The 18,873-nt window shown below is 43.9% G+C and overlaps 1 protein-coding gene across 3 annotated transcripts in view; it reads left to right on the forward strand.

Annotated features, from left to right (window-relative positions):
• Positions 1–18,873, forward strand: part of RAB4A (RAB4A, member RAS oncogene family) — a 211,344-nt gene that overhangs the window by 29,619 nt on the left and 162,852 nt on the right. For 2 of the 3 annotated variants that reach the window (XM_033938149.1, XM_033938151.1), the window contains one exon: positions 2,577–2,657. The exons of the other annotated variant lie outside the window; for it this stretch is intronic. In XM_033938149.1, coding sequence (XP_033794040.1) covers positions 2,577–2,657 — 81 coding nt within the window. Of the gene's footprint in view, positions 1–2,576; positions 2,658–18,873 lie in introns of those variants that run through there. 3 annotated transcript variants of the gene reach the window in all.

Below are 18,873 nucleotides of genomic sequence, written 5' to 3' on the forward strand. Positions count from 1 at the left end.
GTCACCTAGGAGGAAATGGTCCATCAATCGATTGGAACTACAAGCTATTCATCTAGCGCTGCAGACTATGGAGAACACCCTGGCAGGCAAGGCTGTCGGGGGTTTCTCAAACAATACCACAATTGTGATTTATGTCAACAGGCAGGGAGGCACCAAGAGTGCTCCATTAAGCCTGGAGGCTCAGTTGTTGTTTCACTAGGCAGAAGTTCACCTACAAGCTCTATCAGCAGCATATACAGCAGGAGTGGACAATGTGTAGACTGACTATCTCAACTAGCAGACCCTGAACCTATGGGAGTGGTTGCTGTCCTGGAAAGTCTTCTACAGTATTGTATGCCAATGGGAATGCCCAATGTTGAATCTAATGGTGTTGGCAGCAAACAAAAATGTTTATTGCTTCGTCAGCTGAAGATATGAGCCTGGAAGCACAGGCTTAGATGCACTCATACAACCCTGGCCAGGAATGGGGCTTTTGTATCTGTTTCCTCATGGCCCATGATTGGCAGGGTCATTCAAAGAATAGCAACATGTCTGGAGTTAGTAATCTTGGTTGCTCCAGACTGGCCACGTCTGCCATGGTACACACAGATCTGGTTCAGCAGCAAAAGGACCAGTGTCTGACTGCCACTTCACCCAAATCTCCTCTCACAAGGGCCAGTTGCCCTGGAGGATCCAGAACACTTTGGATTTACAGTATGGCTCTTGAGTGCACTGCCTTAACACAGAAGGGCTACTCAGAAGTGGTTAAAGCTACCCTTCTAAGATCTAAAAAATTGGTAATGGTTGTGGCCTATTCCAAGGCTTGGAAGATGTTTCAGCACTGGTGTACTAAACAGAATGTGGAGCCCTTCATGACTCTGATGTCTGTGGTCCTGTCTTTTCTTCAGGATGGTCTTGAGAAGAGCCTGGTGGTAAGTTCCCTCAAGGTGCAGGTGGCAGGACTCCCGTGCTTTAGGGCTTGAGTGGAGAAAATTTCCTTGTCCTCTCATCCTGATAAAGTCAGATTCTTGAAGGGGCATTGGCGGCTGCATCCCCCTATGTGAAATTCATTTCAGACATGGAATCTTAACATTTTTTTTCATGCCTCACTAAGGCCCTGAACAAGGCTCTAGAACACAGGTGTCAAAGTCGGTCCTCGAGGGCCGGAATCCAGTCGGGTTTTCAGGATTTCCCCAATGAATATGCATGAGATCTATGTGCATGCACTGCTTTCAATGCATATTCATTGGGGAAATCCTGAAAACCCGACTGGATTACGACCCTCGAGGAGGGACTTTGACACCCCTGCTCTAGAAGAAGCATTGCTGATGGATCATACTGTAAAAGCAGTTATCATAGTAGCTACCACCTCAACGAGACAAGTCTCAGAGCTGCAGGCTCTGTCATGAAGAGAGCCTTTCCTCAGAGAGGCTGGCATCTACTGTACATGGTACATTCTTTTCTACCAGTTCGGCTTTCCACATAAATCAGGAAGTTCGACTACCAATGGGTCCAAAGAATAAAGATAAAGTTTTTTGGCATTGTTGGATGTGAGGAAAGTAATCCTCCTATAGCTCGAGATGACAAATGATTTTCCTCTTTCGGATCATTTCTTTGTTCTAACGAGTCCTAGCCACCTGGGGAGGCTGGATTCTAAGGTTTACATTTCAAGATAGATTTGCATGGCCATTTCTTCCATGTACATTGGGTGTAGTAAGAAACCACCAATTGCTTTAAGAGCACACACTAATAAAAGTGTGGCGCCTTCATGGGTAGAGTTCTGGGCAGTTCCTCCTGAGGAGATTTGAAGGGTGGCCACTTGGCCATCTTTCCAAACATTCACAAAATTGTACAGAGTGGATTTGGCAGCACAAATGGCACCGCTTTTGGGTCCTCAGTGCTAGCAGCAGGCTTATTTGCCCCACCCTAGACTTGGGGGATTGTTTTGCTACATGACACTAGTTCAATACTCATGCCTTTTGTACTAGAAGGGAAGATTAGGTTCTTACCTTGATTTCATCTTCTTTCTAGTAGAAAGTCATACGAGTCTTTTTAAGGCCCGTCCTGTCAGATTTTATTTAGCCTGCTTTCTGTCTCAAACATATATGTATTTCCAGATGTTTGGTTTTCGCCTTCCAGTCAGGTCCAAAGAGTGATGAGATACTTTTCTATTGCAAAGAGGCAAATGAGAGACTTTGAGAGCTACATAAGTGTTGGTGCTGTGTTTAGTTTATATTCCTATTTGCATTGATTTGTTGCATTTTAATGATTGCAGTGGTTGATCAAGAAGTTCCCTGTGTCCCGCATCCTTATTTTTCCTCTTTGGTACGAACTGATGACCTATAACATAGCCCAGTGAGGCAGGAGGTGGAACTGAAAGAGTGAAAAAATGTAGATAATTTCTTCTACACAACTCATGACCAGAGATGAATAACCCCTGGTTCATGACTCACTGATTCAAGCCTTATATACCTTTCTACTAGAAAGATTATCGAGGTAAAAACGTGTTAGAAATTTGATGCAAATTTGGAAACAAGCTTTTTTTTTTACAAGTTGTACTTTTCATTGTACATATTGTCATGTTTTCTGATTTTCAGATTTCCTTTTCAAGTTTTTAGTCATTGGAAATGCTGGAACTGGAAAGTCTTGCTTGCTTCACCAATTTATTGAGAGGAAATGTAAGTATTTTTATGCAGCACACTTTTTTTTTTTCTGTATTTGGATCATAAGTACCTGATAGATCCCAAAAAAGTTGATCTGTTTCTCATAACTCACTTTTGAGAATAAGCAGTGTCTCTTCCAAGGCCTCCTGGATAATATATTTTTTCTTCTAGGAGCTTGTCCAAACCTCTTTTAAACTTTGTCAATCAATTTGATGCCATAGCTTAATTATTTACTCTGGGGAAAAAAGGCTTTCTTCAATTTGTGTTCAGTCTGATGGTCATTGGTTTAATTGAATGTCGTCTTGTTTTAGTGTTTGTATGGTTAAACAACCATTCCTTATCCTTCTAGATCAGTCCAAATCAATAGGTTGTGTTCTCCTACCAGTAGATGAGAGGCAGAGAAATGTGAATATTCTGGTGACATCACTGCTATAAGGAGTGGTACAACCTGGACACCTCAATATTTCAGCAGATGGTGCAAGTCAGACTGGTGCAACAAGATTGAAGAAAAAGCCTGACTCTCTTGGCTGCAGTGCTGAGGTAATGGCAGTCCATGGCCAGGGTTCCTGGAGAATTCGTCAATGGGCTTTCCCCCAGTTCAGCTCAGAGTGGCCTTGCCCTTGGGGGCCCTGAACAACTTTCAGGCTTTCCTCAGGTGCCAGTCCAGTGAAGGCCACTGTGGCCAGGTTGAGTGTCTAATTCTTCTTTCCTACTGAGCTCCCCCTGTCTGGAGCAGCTACAGATCACTGTCTCCTAGTGGTAGCAGAGCAATGAGGAATGTGAAAGTGGTTAGCAATCTGTTTTTTGATTAGCAATCTGAATTTATTTACTTATGTTACCCTGCAAGCAGGTCTGAATTCATAGCTCCTAAATTATACTGATAAGTAAGGAACCAAGCCAATTATAAAAATAAAGGCTATTTAATTATAAGCAGGCAAAAACATACCTAAAATCAATATGTAAGCTTTAGTTATGTAGGTCAGGAAGGAGTAAAGAATAAAGGTCCTTATTAGAAAATTAATCAAAATTAATACATACAAACCCTGGCTTAGGCTCTTCAATCAGACCTCCTGCTGTTACCACTTTAGCAATAATAAAGCTGGCATACAACCTGAGGGTAGCAGATGATATCAGTGCAGGACACCAGACTAACAACTGGATTCAGAATAGCTCTGGAAGGTCTCGGCAGTGCAGCAGTAGAAAGGATGGCTGATAGAAACTTGAAACGATAGTAATTCAGGTCAGATGGTAACACCAGCTAGTTTTTGTCTCCAAAGCTCCCTCTTTATATGGTTCTGGTAGAGAACTTCTTTCCTATTTTTTGTTCTGAACATTGACATTGAGTCTCAGAAACAACATTTTATGTCACTGAAAAAGCAGTTCTTTGAATTCAAGAAAGTCCCTGAACCTAGGAACCAAGAAATTCAGAGCACAGTGATTATGCAATCATGACATTAGCTAAGTGGTCCAGGTCATTAGACATGTACTGTATATATCTGAATGGCTGGTAGATGTGAAGATCGTCTGGTCACTTGCCTATTTGGTGAGAAGGTGGTAGACCTCACTCACCACCTAGATAGGATTTTAGATAGTAATGGGGAGGAGCCAGCTTTCTTGGTACATATAAGAACAAATGACAGGAAAATGTGGGAAGAAGGTTCTGGAAGACAAATTTAGGCTCTTAGGTAGAAAACTGAAACCCAGATTCTCCAGGGTAGCATTTTTTGACCCAAGAGGCATGCAGAGCTTAGAAGTCTCGGTGCATGATTGAGACAATGATGCAGGAATGAGGGATTTAGATTTATTAGAGGGATTTATATTTATTAGGAACTGGGCAACTTTCTAGGAAAGGGGGGAGCCTATTCCGAAAGGATGGACTCCTCTTAACTGGGATAGAACCAGGCTGCTGGTGCTAAATTTAAAAAGGAGAGAGCAGCTTTGAAACTAAGGGAGGATTGGCTTAGTGATTAAAGCTACAGCCTCAGCCCTGAGGTTGTAGGTTCAAGCCCTGCGCTGCTCCTTGTGACCAACCCTGGACAACTCATTTTATCCTCTAGCACCCCAGGTACGTTAGATAGATTGTGAGCCCACAGGGACAGAAAGGGAAAAATGCTTGAGTACCTGAAATGTAAACTATTCGGACAACCTCCATTGATAGACAGTTTATAAATAACTAATAATAATAAGATGGGAGGGGAAGCCATTGTGACCCAGGAGCAGGTGGTTTGGTATGGAGTATCCTTGAAGGATACTATTGAAACAGAATATATAAGTAATCCCAATAGAGAGATTTCAGTAATGTTGAAAGAAAGTCATAAGTGTTTATAAGGAAAGCAGAGTAAAGGACATAAATTATCCCTGTCACCTTCTAAGCAGCCTATAGATGCAAGGAAAATAAACAAAATTTGAAGTGTCTATATACAAATGCTAGAAGCGAAAAAATTAAGATGGGAGATTGTTAGATGCCATTGACTTGTGTTTGCATCCTACAACTTAAACATCATCAAATTTTTATGGCAGAATACAGAAGTAGATTGCTGGGCCTTCTGCGCAATATAAATTCAATGTTGTCGCCATTGTCGCATCAAACGTGATCCTCTGCCTACAACACTACTCATCTGCTGCTGCCCAAATGGGTGGTACATTGTTAGTCTGACATCTCCACTGAAACCTGTCCACATTGGGAGACCCTGATGGTAGTGAAACTACCGATGACATAGCTTTCAGTTTCTCAGATGCGCACAAGCACCACTGGCACGACTTGTGCTATACTTTTAGAGGAAATTTTGAGTCAAACAAAATAAACATTCTGCATGACATAGATAGCAGTGTGGCATCCATATCAATAGAAATTCCATGTTTCAAGGGAAGGAGTATACAGGTAGGGCTATACTGTCCCTTGGACAGAATGGGCAGACAGATGAAGAAATGTTTATTATTATGAAAGCTGACAAATTGGGCAACAGTATAATAATGAGTGATTTCAATCCTTCTATTCCCCATGCATCTCTACCTCACTCCTCTCTATGCCAATTTTCCTCTTCTTTCCCCATGTGCACCATCTCTTTCCCTCTTATTCACACACTCAAGCCCAACAATTGCACCTTTCTATTCCCTTCCTCCCTTCCTATGTCCCAAGTTAGTGTCCCTTCCTCCCTCCCTCCTTCCTGTGTCCCGAGTTTGTGCCCCCTCTGCCTCACTGCCTTCCAGCCTTTGTCTCACCTCCTTCCTCCCTCTCTCGAAGCTGCACTGAAGCCTGCCTGCCCCCAAGCCGACCTTCTGCCGATTCCTCCTCCTCCCCCTGTCCAGATTTATGGATCCTAAATCGAATAAAACTTTCTTTTTATATTCTAACACCTCTTGTACTACTTGTTATGTCATCTATTTACTGATTTGCCTTCGTGGTCTTTTTTTACACGGGGAAGATCTCTTACCAACGTAAGAATGGTTTGATTGAACACACGCATTGTATCTCTGCCAAGAAGGTGATGGAACCATTAGTTGAACATAGTTTACTAAAGAATCATGATTTCTCCTCATTTTATTGTTTAGTTTTAGAACAACTCATTGTTCTGTTACATGTACACAGGAGTTCATACTTTAGCTGTTGATTTCCACTAACCACAAATCTGCAGAAAGGTGCCACTTTAAGATGTTAAACTCCTCCTCTTCTGCAGTGGAGAACAGCACCCCCTATTCAGTTTTTCCTTCTGCAAACAAACTCGGTGTATTCTGTTCTGCTTTGTTCTTCTTATTTTTGTTATTTTCAGGTAATTTTCTGTCTGGTTTTTAAATTTCTTTGTGGCTTCGGTGCTTGGAGGTCCCCTTCTTGGGCTTACTCTTCCGGGGAAAGGATGCAGTCTCGGATGGGTGGACTGCTGCTCCCAGGCCAATCTCATTGAGTACCTTTGGAGCCAGCCTGCTTTGTGTACCTTCAGGAGCTAGGGGGTGTTCTCCTTGGAGCTGCTCACCTGCTGATTTAATCCCCCGTGACTGTGTGAGGAATTTCAGGGGTGAGAGTCAGCAGTCGAAATCCTTCCTACCCACAGCCAGAAGATTTCCTTCAATGGTTCAGTTTTGACACATTTCTGAGGCAAAAATCATTTTTCTGCAGGCAGGCTGCCACAAGCTGATATGTGCTGTGAACCGCCCGGAATTTCCAGTTGGGTGGTATTTAAGAAAATAAATTATTATTTTTATTATTACCAGAAGTCACAATGAGTATTCCCATTTTTCCCTAAGGGGGAAATTTGGGGAGGGGGGTCTGGAAATTTCATTTTTAAGGATTTCCGAGGTTAGAATTTGGTTCTCTCTCCTCCAAAACCTTAAAACTGCTATTTTTGGATTTAGCGCCAATGGCCTGTGTTTGGTGTGAATTTCCTGACGGCAACCATCTTAGATTTTTAGTGATCTTTTTTAAAACTTAATTTTTTTTCTGCCTCAAAACCACTCAATTGAGAAGAATCTTTGAATTAGACCCTCTTTTGTAGGGAATCCTTTCTCTATCTCATGGAGTCGGGTGTTTCTCTGCACACAGTTCCTTTCTTCCGAAGGTAGTTTCTGCCTTCCATGTCAATCAGAAGCTTTGCCCGCCTTTCATCCTACGGGTTCGGTGAAACAGGACAGATTCTTGCGGAAGCTGGATGTCTGCAGAGCCCTGCTTATCTATCTGGAAAAGACTAATGATTCAAGACTTTCTAATCATCTTTTTGTACTGACCAGCTACTTGAGACGAGGCAAGCCGGCCTCTAAAGCCTCAACTGACAAGACAATTACTTCTTCCTACATTGCCTATGGGAAACAGCCTCCTTTCTCTATTGCAGTGCATTCAATGAGGTGTAGCGGCTTCCTTGGCGGAGTCCCAAGCTGTCTAATCTGTAGAGCAACTTCTTTTACAAAATTTTACAGAGTGTATGTGGCGGCTCGAGAGGATCCTCAATTCTGAGGGTAGGCACATCTGTCCCTCCCTAGATGTCTGGCACTGTTTTGGTACGTCGGCTAAAAAGTGCAGACTCCCTGTGTATATGTAACAGAACAAAAGATTAGGTTCTTACCTCAATCTTGTTTTTGTTAATATACACAAGAGTCTGTACCAGCCCACTCTGCGCGGACTTATGATTCACCTGATTCTGCTTCGGACGTTGTCAAGGTGAATGCTTACCTCAACAGAGGGACGGAAGAGATCTCACAGGAAGGGATTCTTAGCTTGTTATAAGTTAGACCAGGGGCGTCAAAGTCCCTCCTGGAGGGCCGCAATCCAGTCAGGTTTTCAGGATTTCCCCAATGAATATGCATGAGATCTATTTGCATGCACTGCTTTCATTGTATGCTAATAGATCTCATGCATATTCATTGGGGAAATCCTGAAAACCCGACTGGATTGCAGCCCTCGAGGAGGGACTTTGGGGACACCTGCTATAAACTATAGCATAAGGCAGGGGTGGGCAACTCCGGTCCTCGAGGGCCGGAATCCAGTCGGGTTTTCAGGATTTCCCCAATGAATATGAATGATCTATTAGCATACAAGGAAAGCAATGCATGCAAATAGATCTCCTGCATATTCATTGGGGAAATCCTGAAAGCCCGACTGGATTGCGGCCCTCCAGGAGGGACTTTGACACCCATGAGTTAGACAAAAAGACTATGACACTAAATTAAGTATCAGGTTTATTAAACAAAGATGGCAAATCAAGATAACAGTATTTGTGTCCAAGAGTACAAGAAGCCTTTTCTCTCATGTCCTTGTATTCAATTTATTACATTTATAACAATTTTTACATCACATTTAATTAACATATTTATGTAACACATAGTAAAAAGCAAATCACTTGTGGATTGTGAAAAATTGTAGGCAGACCATAGGAAATTGGAAGACTAGGCGTCCAAGTGGCAGATGAAATTTAATGTGGACAAATGCAAAGTGATGCACATTGGGAAGAATAACCTGAATCACAATTACCGAATGCTAGGGTCCACCTTGGGGGTTAGCGCCCAAGAAAAGGATCTGAGTATCATTGTAAACAATAAGATGAAACCTTCTGCCCAATGTGTGGTGGCGGCCAAAAAAGCAAACAGGATGTTGGGAATTATTAAAAAAGGGATGGTTAACAAGACTAAGAATGTTATAATGCCCCTGTATCGCTCCATGGTGCGACCTCAATTGGAGTATTGCGTTCAATTCTGGTCTCCTTATCTAAAGAAAGATATAGTAGCGCTCGAAAAGGTTCAAAGAAAAGCAATCAAAATGATAAAGGGGATGGAACTCTTCTCGTATAAGGAGAAACTAAAATGGTTAGGGCTCTTCAGCTTGGAAAAGAAACGGCTGAGGGAGATATGATTGAAGTCTACAAAATCCTGAGTGGATTAGAACAGGTACCAGTGGATCAATTTTTCACTCCATCAAAAATTATAAAGACTAGGGGGGACACGATGAAGTTATAGGGAAGTGCTCCTAAAACCAATATGAGGCAATTTTTTTTTCACTCAGAGAATAGTTAAGCTCTGGAACATGTTGCCAGAGGATGTGGTAAAAGCGGATAGCATAGCTGGTTTTAAGAAAGGTTTGGACAAGTTCCTGGAGGAAAAGTCCATAGTCTGTTATTGAGAAAGACATGGGGAAAGCCACTGCTTGCCCTGTATTGGTAGCATGGAATATTGCTACACCTTGGGTTTTGGCCAGGTACTAGTGACCTGGATTGGTCACCTTGAGAATGGGCAACTGGCTTGATGGACCATTGGTCCGACCCAGTAAGGCTATTCTTATGTTCTTATCTTCCAACAAGCCACACCTCCACTATTTTCAGGGAAACATGGTAGTAACATAATATCCATATACAGGGCAGGAAAAAGTCTAATTGTACTTTTAATTTAGGTTACTGATATAATGAAATTTGTTTATTTGTGTATTAAATTTATAGTCAAAGTTTAGGTCAAATTGGGCTATTGATATCGTGAACTTAGTGTATTTCGTACACGATCAAAATTTAGATCAAGCTAGGCTCCTAACCAGGATTTTTGGAAGTAATTAAGAAAACAGGTAAATGAATGGGGGTGGGGCAGGGCTAGGGGGCCCAGAGTATGGTGTGCCTAGGGGCTCTCGAAGAATTAATCCTGCCCTGCCCATGGCACCTACGGTACCGGCTTCATAGCCCTTACTACCGATGCAGTCTCTCACCTTATGCAGAGCATCTGTCTGGTGAATGGTTGACTCAGCATAAAATAATTTTGCCCTCAGTGTCTCTATTTTACCTTTGGTATTGACACAGATTTAGCATCAGTCTTTGCTCAGTACCGATCCATCCTGCTTAGTGTTATTTACTACTTTCGCTTTTGTCCTGCACCATGTAGGAGCTTACACAGCTTGCCCAGTTGTTCACCATACTGCTGCTTCCAGTTGTTATCCATTAGGTTTCCCTGTATATGATATACTTTTGGACCCCTGAGGAAGGAGTGTTTCTTCGGGTCCTGGTTCACCAACCCTTTTTGATACAAACTGTTTTATGACTATATTTATATTTGTTTGTTCATTAAAGACTTGGCCTCTTGTACGCCATTCCTGCAGTTTTTGCTTTTGTTCTGTGTTATTTACCTGCATCGAGACTCGGTACCCATGCTGTTTATCCTGATAACATTGTCGCTCCATGTATCTTCAATGATTGATACCAGTGTTTCCATTGTCTCCCTCGGTACCGGTCTAACCTCAGCAAAATATATTCTTATCCTGGAAGTGATAAACCACAATAGTCACTTTGGGTTAGACTTACAAAGCAAACCAATCATGTACCGATCGGTTTGTGACCCCCTTGCGACCAGATTTCCCTCCTGCACTATTCACTAACCTCTTCTGTGATCCTCTTCGAATCCGTGCATGCAAATGAGGGGAAACGCATGCAAAGTAGGCAGGGACTCGATTCACAAAACAAAATTGGGACACCAATTGGGCTGGCCGATCAAGAATAGAAGCGACTGCTGGGGGCCAGTCGCACACATCTCTGTCAACTCTCCTGCTCCATTACCGCCCTGCACTCTGGCCTGATCTTCCACTGCCACCCTGTACTCTGCCCCGATCTTCCGCTTTGCCCCCGGAGGTTTTTTTCCTGCCCTGCTCTGCCGCCCTCCCTGCAGTGCGAGCCTGTGGGTTTAAAGCGGGGCTGCACTGAGACGCAGAGAGCATGGCATGACCAGCTGAGTGGTCTGCCATGCGTTGGGATCACTATTGAGCGATCTGGGCAGGCAGATGGGGTGTTCCTCCGATCGAGAATTCAACGGACCTGCCCCGATCGGGCCCAATCGGGCAGGTTCGTGAATCTACATAAGAACATAAGAACATAAGCAATGCCTCTGCTGGGTCAGACCTGAGGTCCATCATGCCCAGCAGTCCGCTCACGCGGCGGCCCAACAGGTCCAGGACCTGTGCAGTAATCCTCTATTTATACCCCTCTATCCCCTTTTCCAGCAGGAAATTGTCCAATCCTTTCTTAAACCCCTATACTGTACTCTGCTCTATTACGCCCTCTGGAAGCGCATTCCAGGTGTCCACCACTCGTTGGGTAAAGAAGAACTTCCTAGCATTCGTTTTAAATCTGTCCCCTTTCAACTTTTCCAAGTGTCCTCTTGTTTTTTTATTTTTCGAAAGTTTGAAGAATCTGTCCTTCTCTACTCTCTCTATGCCCTTCATGATCTTATAAGTCTCTATCATATCCCCTCTAAGTCTCCTCTTCTCCAGGGAAAAGAGACCCAGTTTCTCCAATCTCTCAGCGTATGAGAGGTTTTCCATCCCTTTTATCAAGCGTGTCGCTCTCCTCTGAACCCTCTCGAGTAACGCCATATCCTTCCTAAGGTACGGAGACCAATATTGGACGCAGTATTCCAGATGCGGGCGCACCATCGCCCGATACAATGGCAGGATAACTTCTTTTGTCCTTGTTGTAATACCCTTCTTGATTATGCTTAGCATTCTATTTGCTTTCTTAGCGGCTGTTGCGCACTGTGCCGTCGGCTTCATTGTCATGTCCACCATTACCCCCAAGTCCCTTTCTTGGTTGCTCTCATTCAATAATATCCCTCCCATCGTATAGTTGTACCTCGGGTTTCTGTTTCCAACATGCAATACTTTACATTTCTCAACGTTGAACTTCATCTGCCATCTCGCCGCCCATTCCCCCAATTTGTTCAAGTCCCTTTGCAATTCTTCGCATTCCTCTTTAGTCCCAGCTCCACTAAATAGTTTTGTATCGTCCGCAAATTTTATTATCTCACACTTCGTGCCTGTTTCTAGATCATTTATGAATATATTAAATAGCAGCGGCCCGAGCACTGAGCCCTGCAGAACACCACTCGTGACCCCCATCCAGTCCGAGTAGTGGCCCTTCACCCCTACCCTCTGTTTCCTACCCGCCAACCAGTTTCTGATCCATCTATGTACGTCTCCGTCCACTCCATGGTTCTTCAGTTTCCGGAGTAGACGTTCGTGAGGCACCTTGTCAAAGGCTTTTTGGAAATCACGGTATATGATGTCTATGGGGTCTCCTCTGTCCATCCGTTTGTTAATTCCTTCAAAGAAGTGCAATAAGTTCGTTAGGCACGATCTCCCCCTGCAGAAACCATGTTGGGTTGTTTTCAAAAGTTCGTTTCTTTCCAGATGTTCATCGATGTGTTCTTTAATCAGTGCTTCCACCAGTTTCCCCGGAACCGAGGTCAAACTCACTGGTCTGTAGTTTCCCGGGTCACCTCTTGATCCCTTTTTAAAGATGGGCGTGACATTGGCTATCTTCCAATCCTCCGGGATCATGCCTGTTTTCAAGGATAGGTTGCAAATTTGCTGCAGTAGTTCCGCTATCTCCTCCTTTAATTCCTTCAGAACCCTGGGATGGATTCCGTCCGGACCCGGGGATTTGTCAGTTTTAAGTTTTTCTATCTGCCTGTGTACATCATCAAGGCTCACTTCCATGGATGTTAATTTTTCTGCTTGATTTCCATTGAAGATTTGTTCAGGTTCCGGTATGTTGGTTGTGTCTTCGTTTGTAAATACAGACGAGAAGAACATGTTGAGTCTTTCTGCGACTTCTTTCTCCTCCTTCACCGCTCCCTTCCTGTCTCCTTCGTCCAGCGGTCCCACCTCCTCCCTAGCTGGCTGTTTCCCTTTAACATATCTGAAGAACGGTTTGAAATTTCGTGCCTCCCTGGCTAGCCTCTCTTCATACTCTCTTTTGGCTTTTCGAACCACACGGTGACATTCTTTTTGATACTTCCTGTGCTCCTTCTGGTTCCCTTCAGTTTTGTCCTTTTTCCATTTCCTGAATGAATTTTTCTTATTGCCTATCGCTTCCTTCACTATTTTAGTCATCCATACTGGGTCTTTTGTTCGACCCTTTTTGCACCCCTTTCTGAATCTGGGGATGTGCAGATTTTGTGCCTCGCTCACTGTGTCTTTGAAAAAAGACCAGGCATGTTCTACTGTTTGCCATTTTTTGGAAGTGTTCCTAAGTTTCTTCCTTACCATTTCCCTCATTGCTTCATAGTTTCCTTTCCTGAAGTTGAAAGATGTCGCTATGGTTCTCTTTCCGTTCGGTATGCCTACTTCAACCTTGAACTTGATCATATTATGATCACTGTTTCCCAACGGTCCCACTACTTCCACTTCCTTTGCAGGTCCCCTTAGTCCATTTAGGATTAAATCCAGAGTGGCATTTCCTCTCATCGGTTCTCTAACAAGCTGCTCCATGAAGCAATCTTGTATAGCCTCCAGGAATTCTGTCTCCCTAGCGCATCTTGAGCTTCCAAGACTCCAGTCTATCCCAGGATAGTTGAAGTCTCCCATAACAACTGTGTAACCGCTTTTGCATTCTCGCTTCATCTCGGCATCCATTTCTTTATCGCTATCTCCGGTTTGCCCGGGTGGACGATAGTATAGGCCCATCTTTATTTCATGCCCTTTCCTACCCGGTATTTTAACCCATAGCGATTCCAGTTTGTTGATCATCTCCGCTGTGTCCATTCTTGTCGATTGTATGCTTTCTTTTATGTATAGGGCTATTCCTCCTCCTTTCTGACCTGACCTATCCCGGCGATAGAGCTTGTACCCCGGCAGTGCTGTATCCCATTTGTTTTCCTCATTCCACCACGTTTCAGAGATTCCAATGATGTCTATGTCCTCTGCATTGGCCATGGCTTCTAGCTCCCTCATTTTGTTTCTTAAACTCCTTGCATTAGTATATATGCAGTTTAGATCCTGGCATTTTGTTGTCTTCATTTCTTTTCCCTGTGCTTCGGTCTTTGGTGTCTTCTCTTTTGCTACAATCTTTCTAACCTCCTCTTCTGGGTTAGTTGACTCCTGTAATTTGTCTCTTGTTTCTACCCTGCCTTTTTTCCCCTCAGTATCTTCACGGGATACCTTCTTCCGAATCATCGACGCTAGGTCGACTGTCGGCTTTCCCCTTTCTCTTAGTTTAAAGCCTGTTCTATTCCTCTCTTGACATTGTTTGCTAGAAGTCTTGTTCCCGCCGTGCTCAGGTGCAGTCCATCTCTCCTGTAGAGCTTGCTCTTGCCCCAGAACGTTGTCCAGTTTCTCACGAAGAGGAATCCTTCTTCCTCACACCATCTCCTCATCCACGCATTTATTGATTGTAGTTCTTCCTGCCTTTTCACATCTGCCCTCGGTACCGGTAGGATCTCTGAGAATACTATCTTCTGGGCCCTCATCTTCAGCTTCCTTCCCAGAATCTTGAACTGTTCTATCAGCGTGCCTCTTCTGTAGTCTCTCCTGCTGACATCATTCGTCCCAATGTGGATCATTACTGCGGTCTCTTCCGTCTCCACTCCATCCAGGATCATCCCAATTTTGTCCACGATGTCCTTGGTTCTCGCTCTTGGGAGGCAGCTCACCAGTCGATCCTCTCTCCCTCCTGCTATGTGGCTGTCCACATGCCTCAGTATCGAGTCTCCCACCAGGATCGTTGACTTTCCCTTCTTCAATTTTCATTTCGGTCTCAGGTCAATGTCCTCAGCGTGCTTCACTCTCTCTTCTTCTGGGCATCAACTAGCCAATTCTTCCCCCTCGTGCGGTATTCTTCTGTGGGTGTCTTCTATGAGGTCACCTGCTTCTTGCTCCCCCTTCCAAGTTGGTGTTGGTGTAACTTCATCTCTCCTCTGGAGTTCGTTTTCTTCCACCCTCCTCCTGTATGTTTCCTCAATGAATTCCTCGAGTTCCCTGACTTCCTTCTCGATGTGTCTCTCACTCTTGAAGTCTTCAAATACCCTGGTAGGGTCCTCTGTGGTGTACATTCCTTCTAGCTCCTGTATCTTGTCCTCAAGTCGCTTGACTTCTTTCCTCAAGCTTTTCAGCTCCTGACACCGACTGCATACGTATGACTGTCTCCCCCGAGGGGAGGTAGTCATACATATGACAATCCGTGCAGAACACTGGAAAGCTCATCTTCTGGTTACCTTCTGCTTCCATCGGGGTTACTACTTTAAGAAAACAGTTAAGTTTACGTGTTCCTTCTGTGCCTGCTGCCTTTGCACAACCTTGTCTAACTTTTGCTTGTGTGTGGTTGTTCCTTCTATATCTGCTTTTTGCCTTGATGCCTTCTTGTGTGTACTGTCCTTTCTCTTCCTTACCTTACTACTGCTTGAATGTGTTCGTCCCTTCTGCTCCTGCTTATTCTTACCTTCTGTGCTTGCCGCTTCTTTACCTTTCAGTCCTTCCCTGTGCTCTTGGGTGTAGTGACTTGGCTCTTCTTGAGGCCCTTCGCAAAGGCGCTCTCGCTAAGGCGAGCGCCTTTGCCACTCGCCTTTGCCGCACGCCTAACGGCTGTGTGCCGTCGGCTCCGCCCCCTTTTATGAGGGAGTTCGGTTTCTGACTCTCCGACGCGGTGGGGGTGGGCGGAGCTAACTCTCGCCCTGCCCCTAGCCTCCTGCTCTTCTCTGTCTCCCTCCTCTGCTTTAAAACAGCTTTAAAACTGCTTTTCTCCCTTTCTCCTGCTGACTCTCTTGCTTTCCTCTTTGCTTCTGCTGCTCCTCTTGCCTGATGCTATTGCACCGCGTTCGCCGTTGGCTCCGCCCCCTTTTATGAGGGAGTTCAGTTTCTGACTCTCCGACGCGGTGGGAGTGGGCGGAGCTAACTCTCACCCTGCCCCTAGCCTCCTGCTCTTCTCTGTCTCCCTCCTCTGCTTTAAAACAGCTTTAAAACTGCTTTTCTCCCTTTCTCCTGCTGACTCTCTTGCTTTCCTCTTTGCTTCTGCTGCTCCTCTTGCCTGATGCTATCTAGCCCTTAATCCTCCAGTGCCCACTACTTTGAATGTCAAAGCAGCAAAAGGGTAGTATACAACAGTGTTTCTCAACTCTGTCCTGGAGTACTCCCTTGCCAGTCAGGTTTTCAAGATATCCACAATGAATATGCATGAAAGAAATTTGCATATAATGGAGGCAGTGTATGCAAACAAGTTTATGCAAATTCAATGTGGATATCCTGAAAACCTGACTGGCAAGGGGGTACTCCAGGATTGAGTTGAGAAACACTGGTATACAAGTCCCAATTCCCTTTACTTTAGTCTTTGCTGATTAAATCCACTTGGAAGCCTCCAGCTCTAGAGCCTATACCACTAAACCACCAGGACAAGATAGCCAGACTATGGTTACGTATGGATGACATTTTTGCCAGACCTATATGTTGGCTAACAGAGTTCTCTACATAAGAACATAAGAAACGCCTTCACCGGATCAGACCGAGGTCCATCTAGCCGGGGATCCGCACACGCGGAGGCCCATTTAGGTGCTCCTTTTTGGAGACCTGGATTTCCCGTATCCCTCAATATGATCTGCAAGAAGGTGTGCATCCAACTTGCGTTTGAAACCCAGCACAGTATTTTCTGCCACCACCTCCTCCGGGAGAGCATTCCAAGCGCCCACCACTCTCTGTGTGAAACAGAACTTTCTGACATCTGTCCTGAACCTGCTGCCATTCAGTTTTAGGCTATGACCTCTTGTCCGCGTCACATCTGAAAATGTCAGTAATGCTGCTTCCTGGTCAATTTGATCAAATCCCTTTAATATTTTAAAAGTCTCTATTAGATCCCCACGCAGTCTTCTCTTTTCGAGGGTGAACAGTCCCAGTTTTCCGAGGCGTTCCATGTAGCTTAAATTCTCCATGCCTTTGACTAATTTCGTGGCTCGCCTCTGTACCCTTTCCAACATAATTTTATCCTTCTTAAGGTATGGAGACCAGTGTTGGACACAGTATTCTAAGTGTGGTCTGACCATTGTTCTGTAAAATGGCATTATAACATCTTCCGACCTACTCGTGATCCCCTTCTTAATCATGCCTAACATCCTATTTGCTTTCTTCGCCGCCGCCGCACATTGAGCCGATGGCTTTAGGGTTCTGTCTATCAGCACCCCCAAATCTCTTTCTTGTTCGCATTTGGCTAATGTCACCCCCAACATCTTGTATTCATGTTCTTTGTTTTTCTTTCCCAGATGCATCACCTTACATTTGTCTATGTTAAAATTCATCTGCCACTTTATTGCCCACGTTTCCAGCTGATTTAGATCTTTCTGAAGATCCTCACAGTCCCTTTGAGAGCCAACCGCCCGACATAGTTTTGTATCATCCGCAAACTTGATTATATTACAAGATGTTCCATCTTCCAGGTCATTTATAAAAATATTTAACAAAATGGGACCAAGAACCGAGCCCTGGGGCACGCCGCTGGTCACCTTTTCCCATTCTGAGAATTTCCCATTTATGGTTACCCTCTGCGTTCTGTTCTCTAACCAATTTCCGATCCATCCATGCACTTCTATTTTAACTACTCTGTCATTTTATCTCAAACAGGTTTGTATAAAACTTGGCCTGTTTTGAACAGTATATTCCATTTCTTCACCTGCCAGAATTTCCAGACTTCAGTCGACTACGAAGAATCCACTTTGGCTATAGACTTTTTTCATAGTTGAACAATCCTGTACGTCAGAGTTGTTCCTTTATCGGTGTAGAGCTTACTAATCATGGGAACACCTCTGCTGCTTCTTTATACTTGCTTTCACTGAGCATCCATCAGAGGTGTAGAACTTGTAAAGATTGTTCTCCTATTCTACCCATCATGACAACTTGGTTTCTCACCATGTCAAGCTTCTGTACAGAAGGATCCTCTCAGGGCATGGAGCCTGTTACGAATAGACAAGAAGATCTAAGCTTAACAGTCTCCACTTTGGTGTATTACTTATAAGTGGATTACTTTATTTTCACAGTTATTCTCTGCTGTTACTACTCACAACTTTCTGCATATTCCACATGATTTTTCTACTGAAGTCTTCCATTGCACTTACAGCACACCTCATTCAGCCATTGAATTTCAATGAATCTCTCTGGGAGATTCTTACATTGCCTCTTCCCAATCTGTCACAGATGTTATGTTTTTCAGCTGGCAGATCTCTTCCCATCACAATGCCTTTGCTAGCGCTTTCCTGTCTCTTCGGAATTGCACTGATACTATCTATCAAATAGATCAAAGGGATGTTCTCCATACTTTGCGGTTTCTGTACTTCCTCCCCCCAAAAAATAAGATAACAGAAGAAAACTTCAATTCCTCCATTATTCTAATGCACTTAGAGATCTGGAAGTGTCTGCAGAGGAGGAGGAGGCCACTAACACATCCTATTAGGGATGACATTACACTTTTCAAGCCTCATTTTGGTCTACCTGCAAAATTTCTACTCTTTGTATACTCCTCTGATTATTCTTTATTACACTTATTTTTGTCATAGGTGCTGAAGAGGCTACAAAATAAACCCGCCAGGATGTTTGAAAAAAAACACCTGATTGGGCGGGAATCGAAAACTCAGTATGCCAAATTGAATCAGAAAAACTTTTCCTTGAATCGGGCAGCACTAATTCCCAGCTCTATCGCTGCCAAATTACCCAGTTCAACCAGGAGGAGATATTTTTTGTCTAGTCCTTTTTTTTTTTTTTTAACTTAATCTGTAGTCCCTGAGTCCACCCTTTGGCATTAATGCTTCAGGTACTCTTAACAAATATGTTTTACAATACACTATTGCAGACCATAAATTTCAGTGGAATCAAAAGAAGCTTAAGTATTTGGGGATCCATTTTGGACCTACAGTAGAAGACACCATAAGGTATGCAATGGAAGATATATTACACATGATTAATACGCTTACTACTAGGTGGAGTCCTTTAAATCTATCATGGTGGGGTCGGTTGGAAACAATCAAG

Source organism: Geotrypetes seraphini, chromosome 3, assembly GCF_902459505.1.
Source record: "Geotrypetes seraphini chromosome 3, aGeoSer1.1, whole genome shotgun sequence".
Lineage (NCBI taxonomy): Eukaryota > Metazoa > Chordata > Amphibia > Gymnophiona > Dermophiidae > Geotrypetes > Geotrypetes seraphini.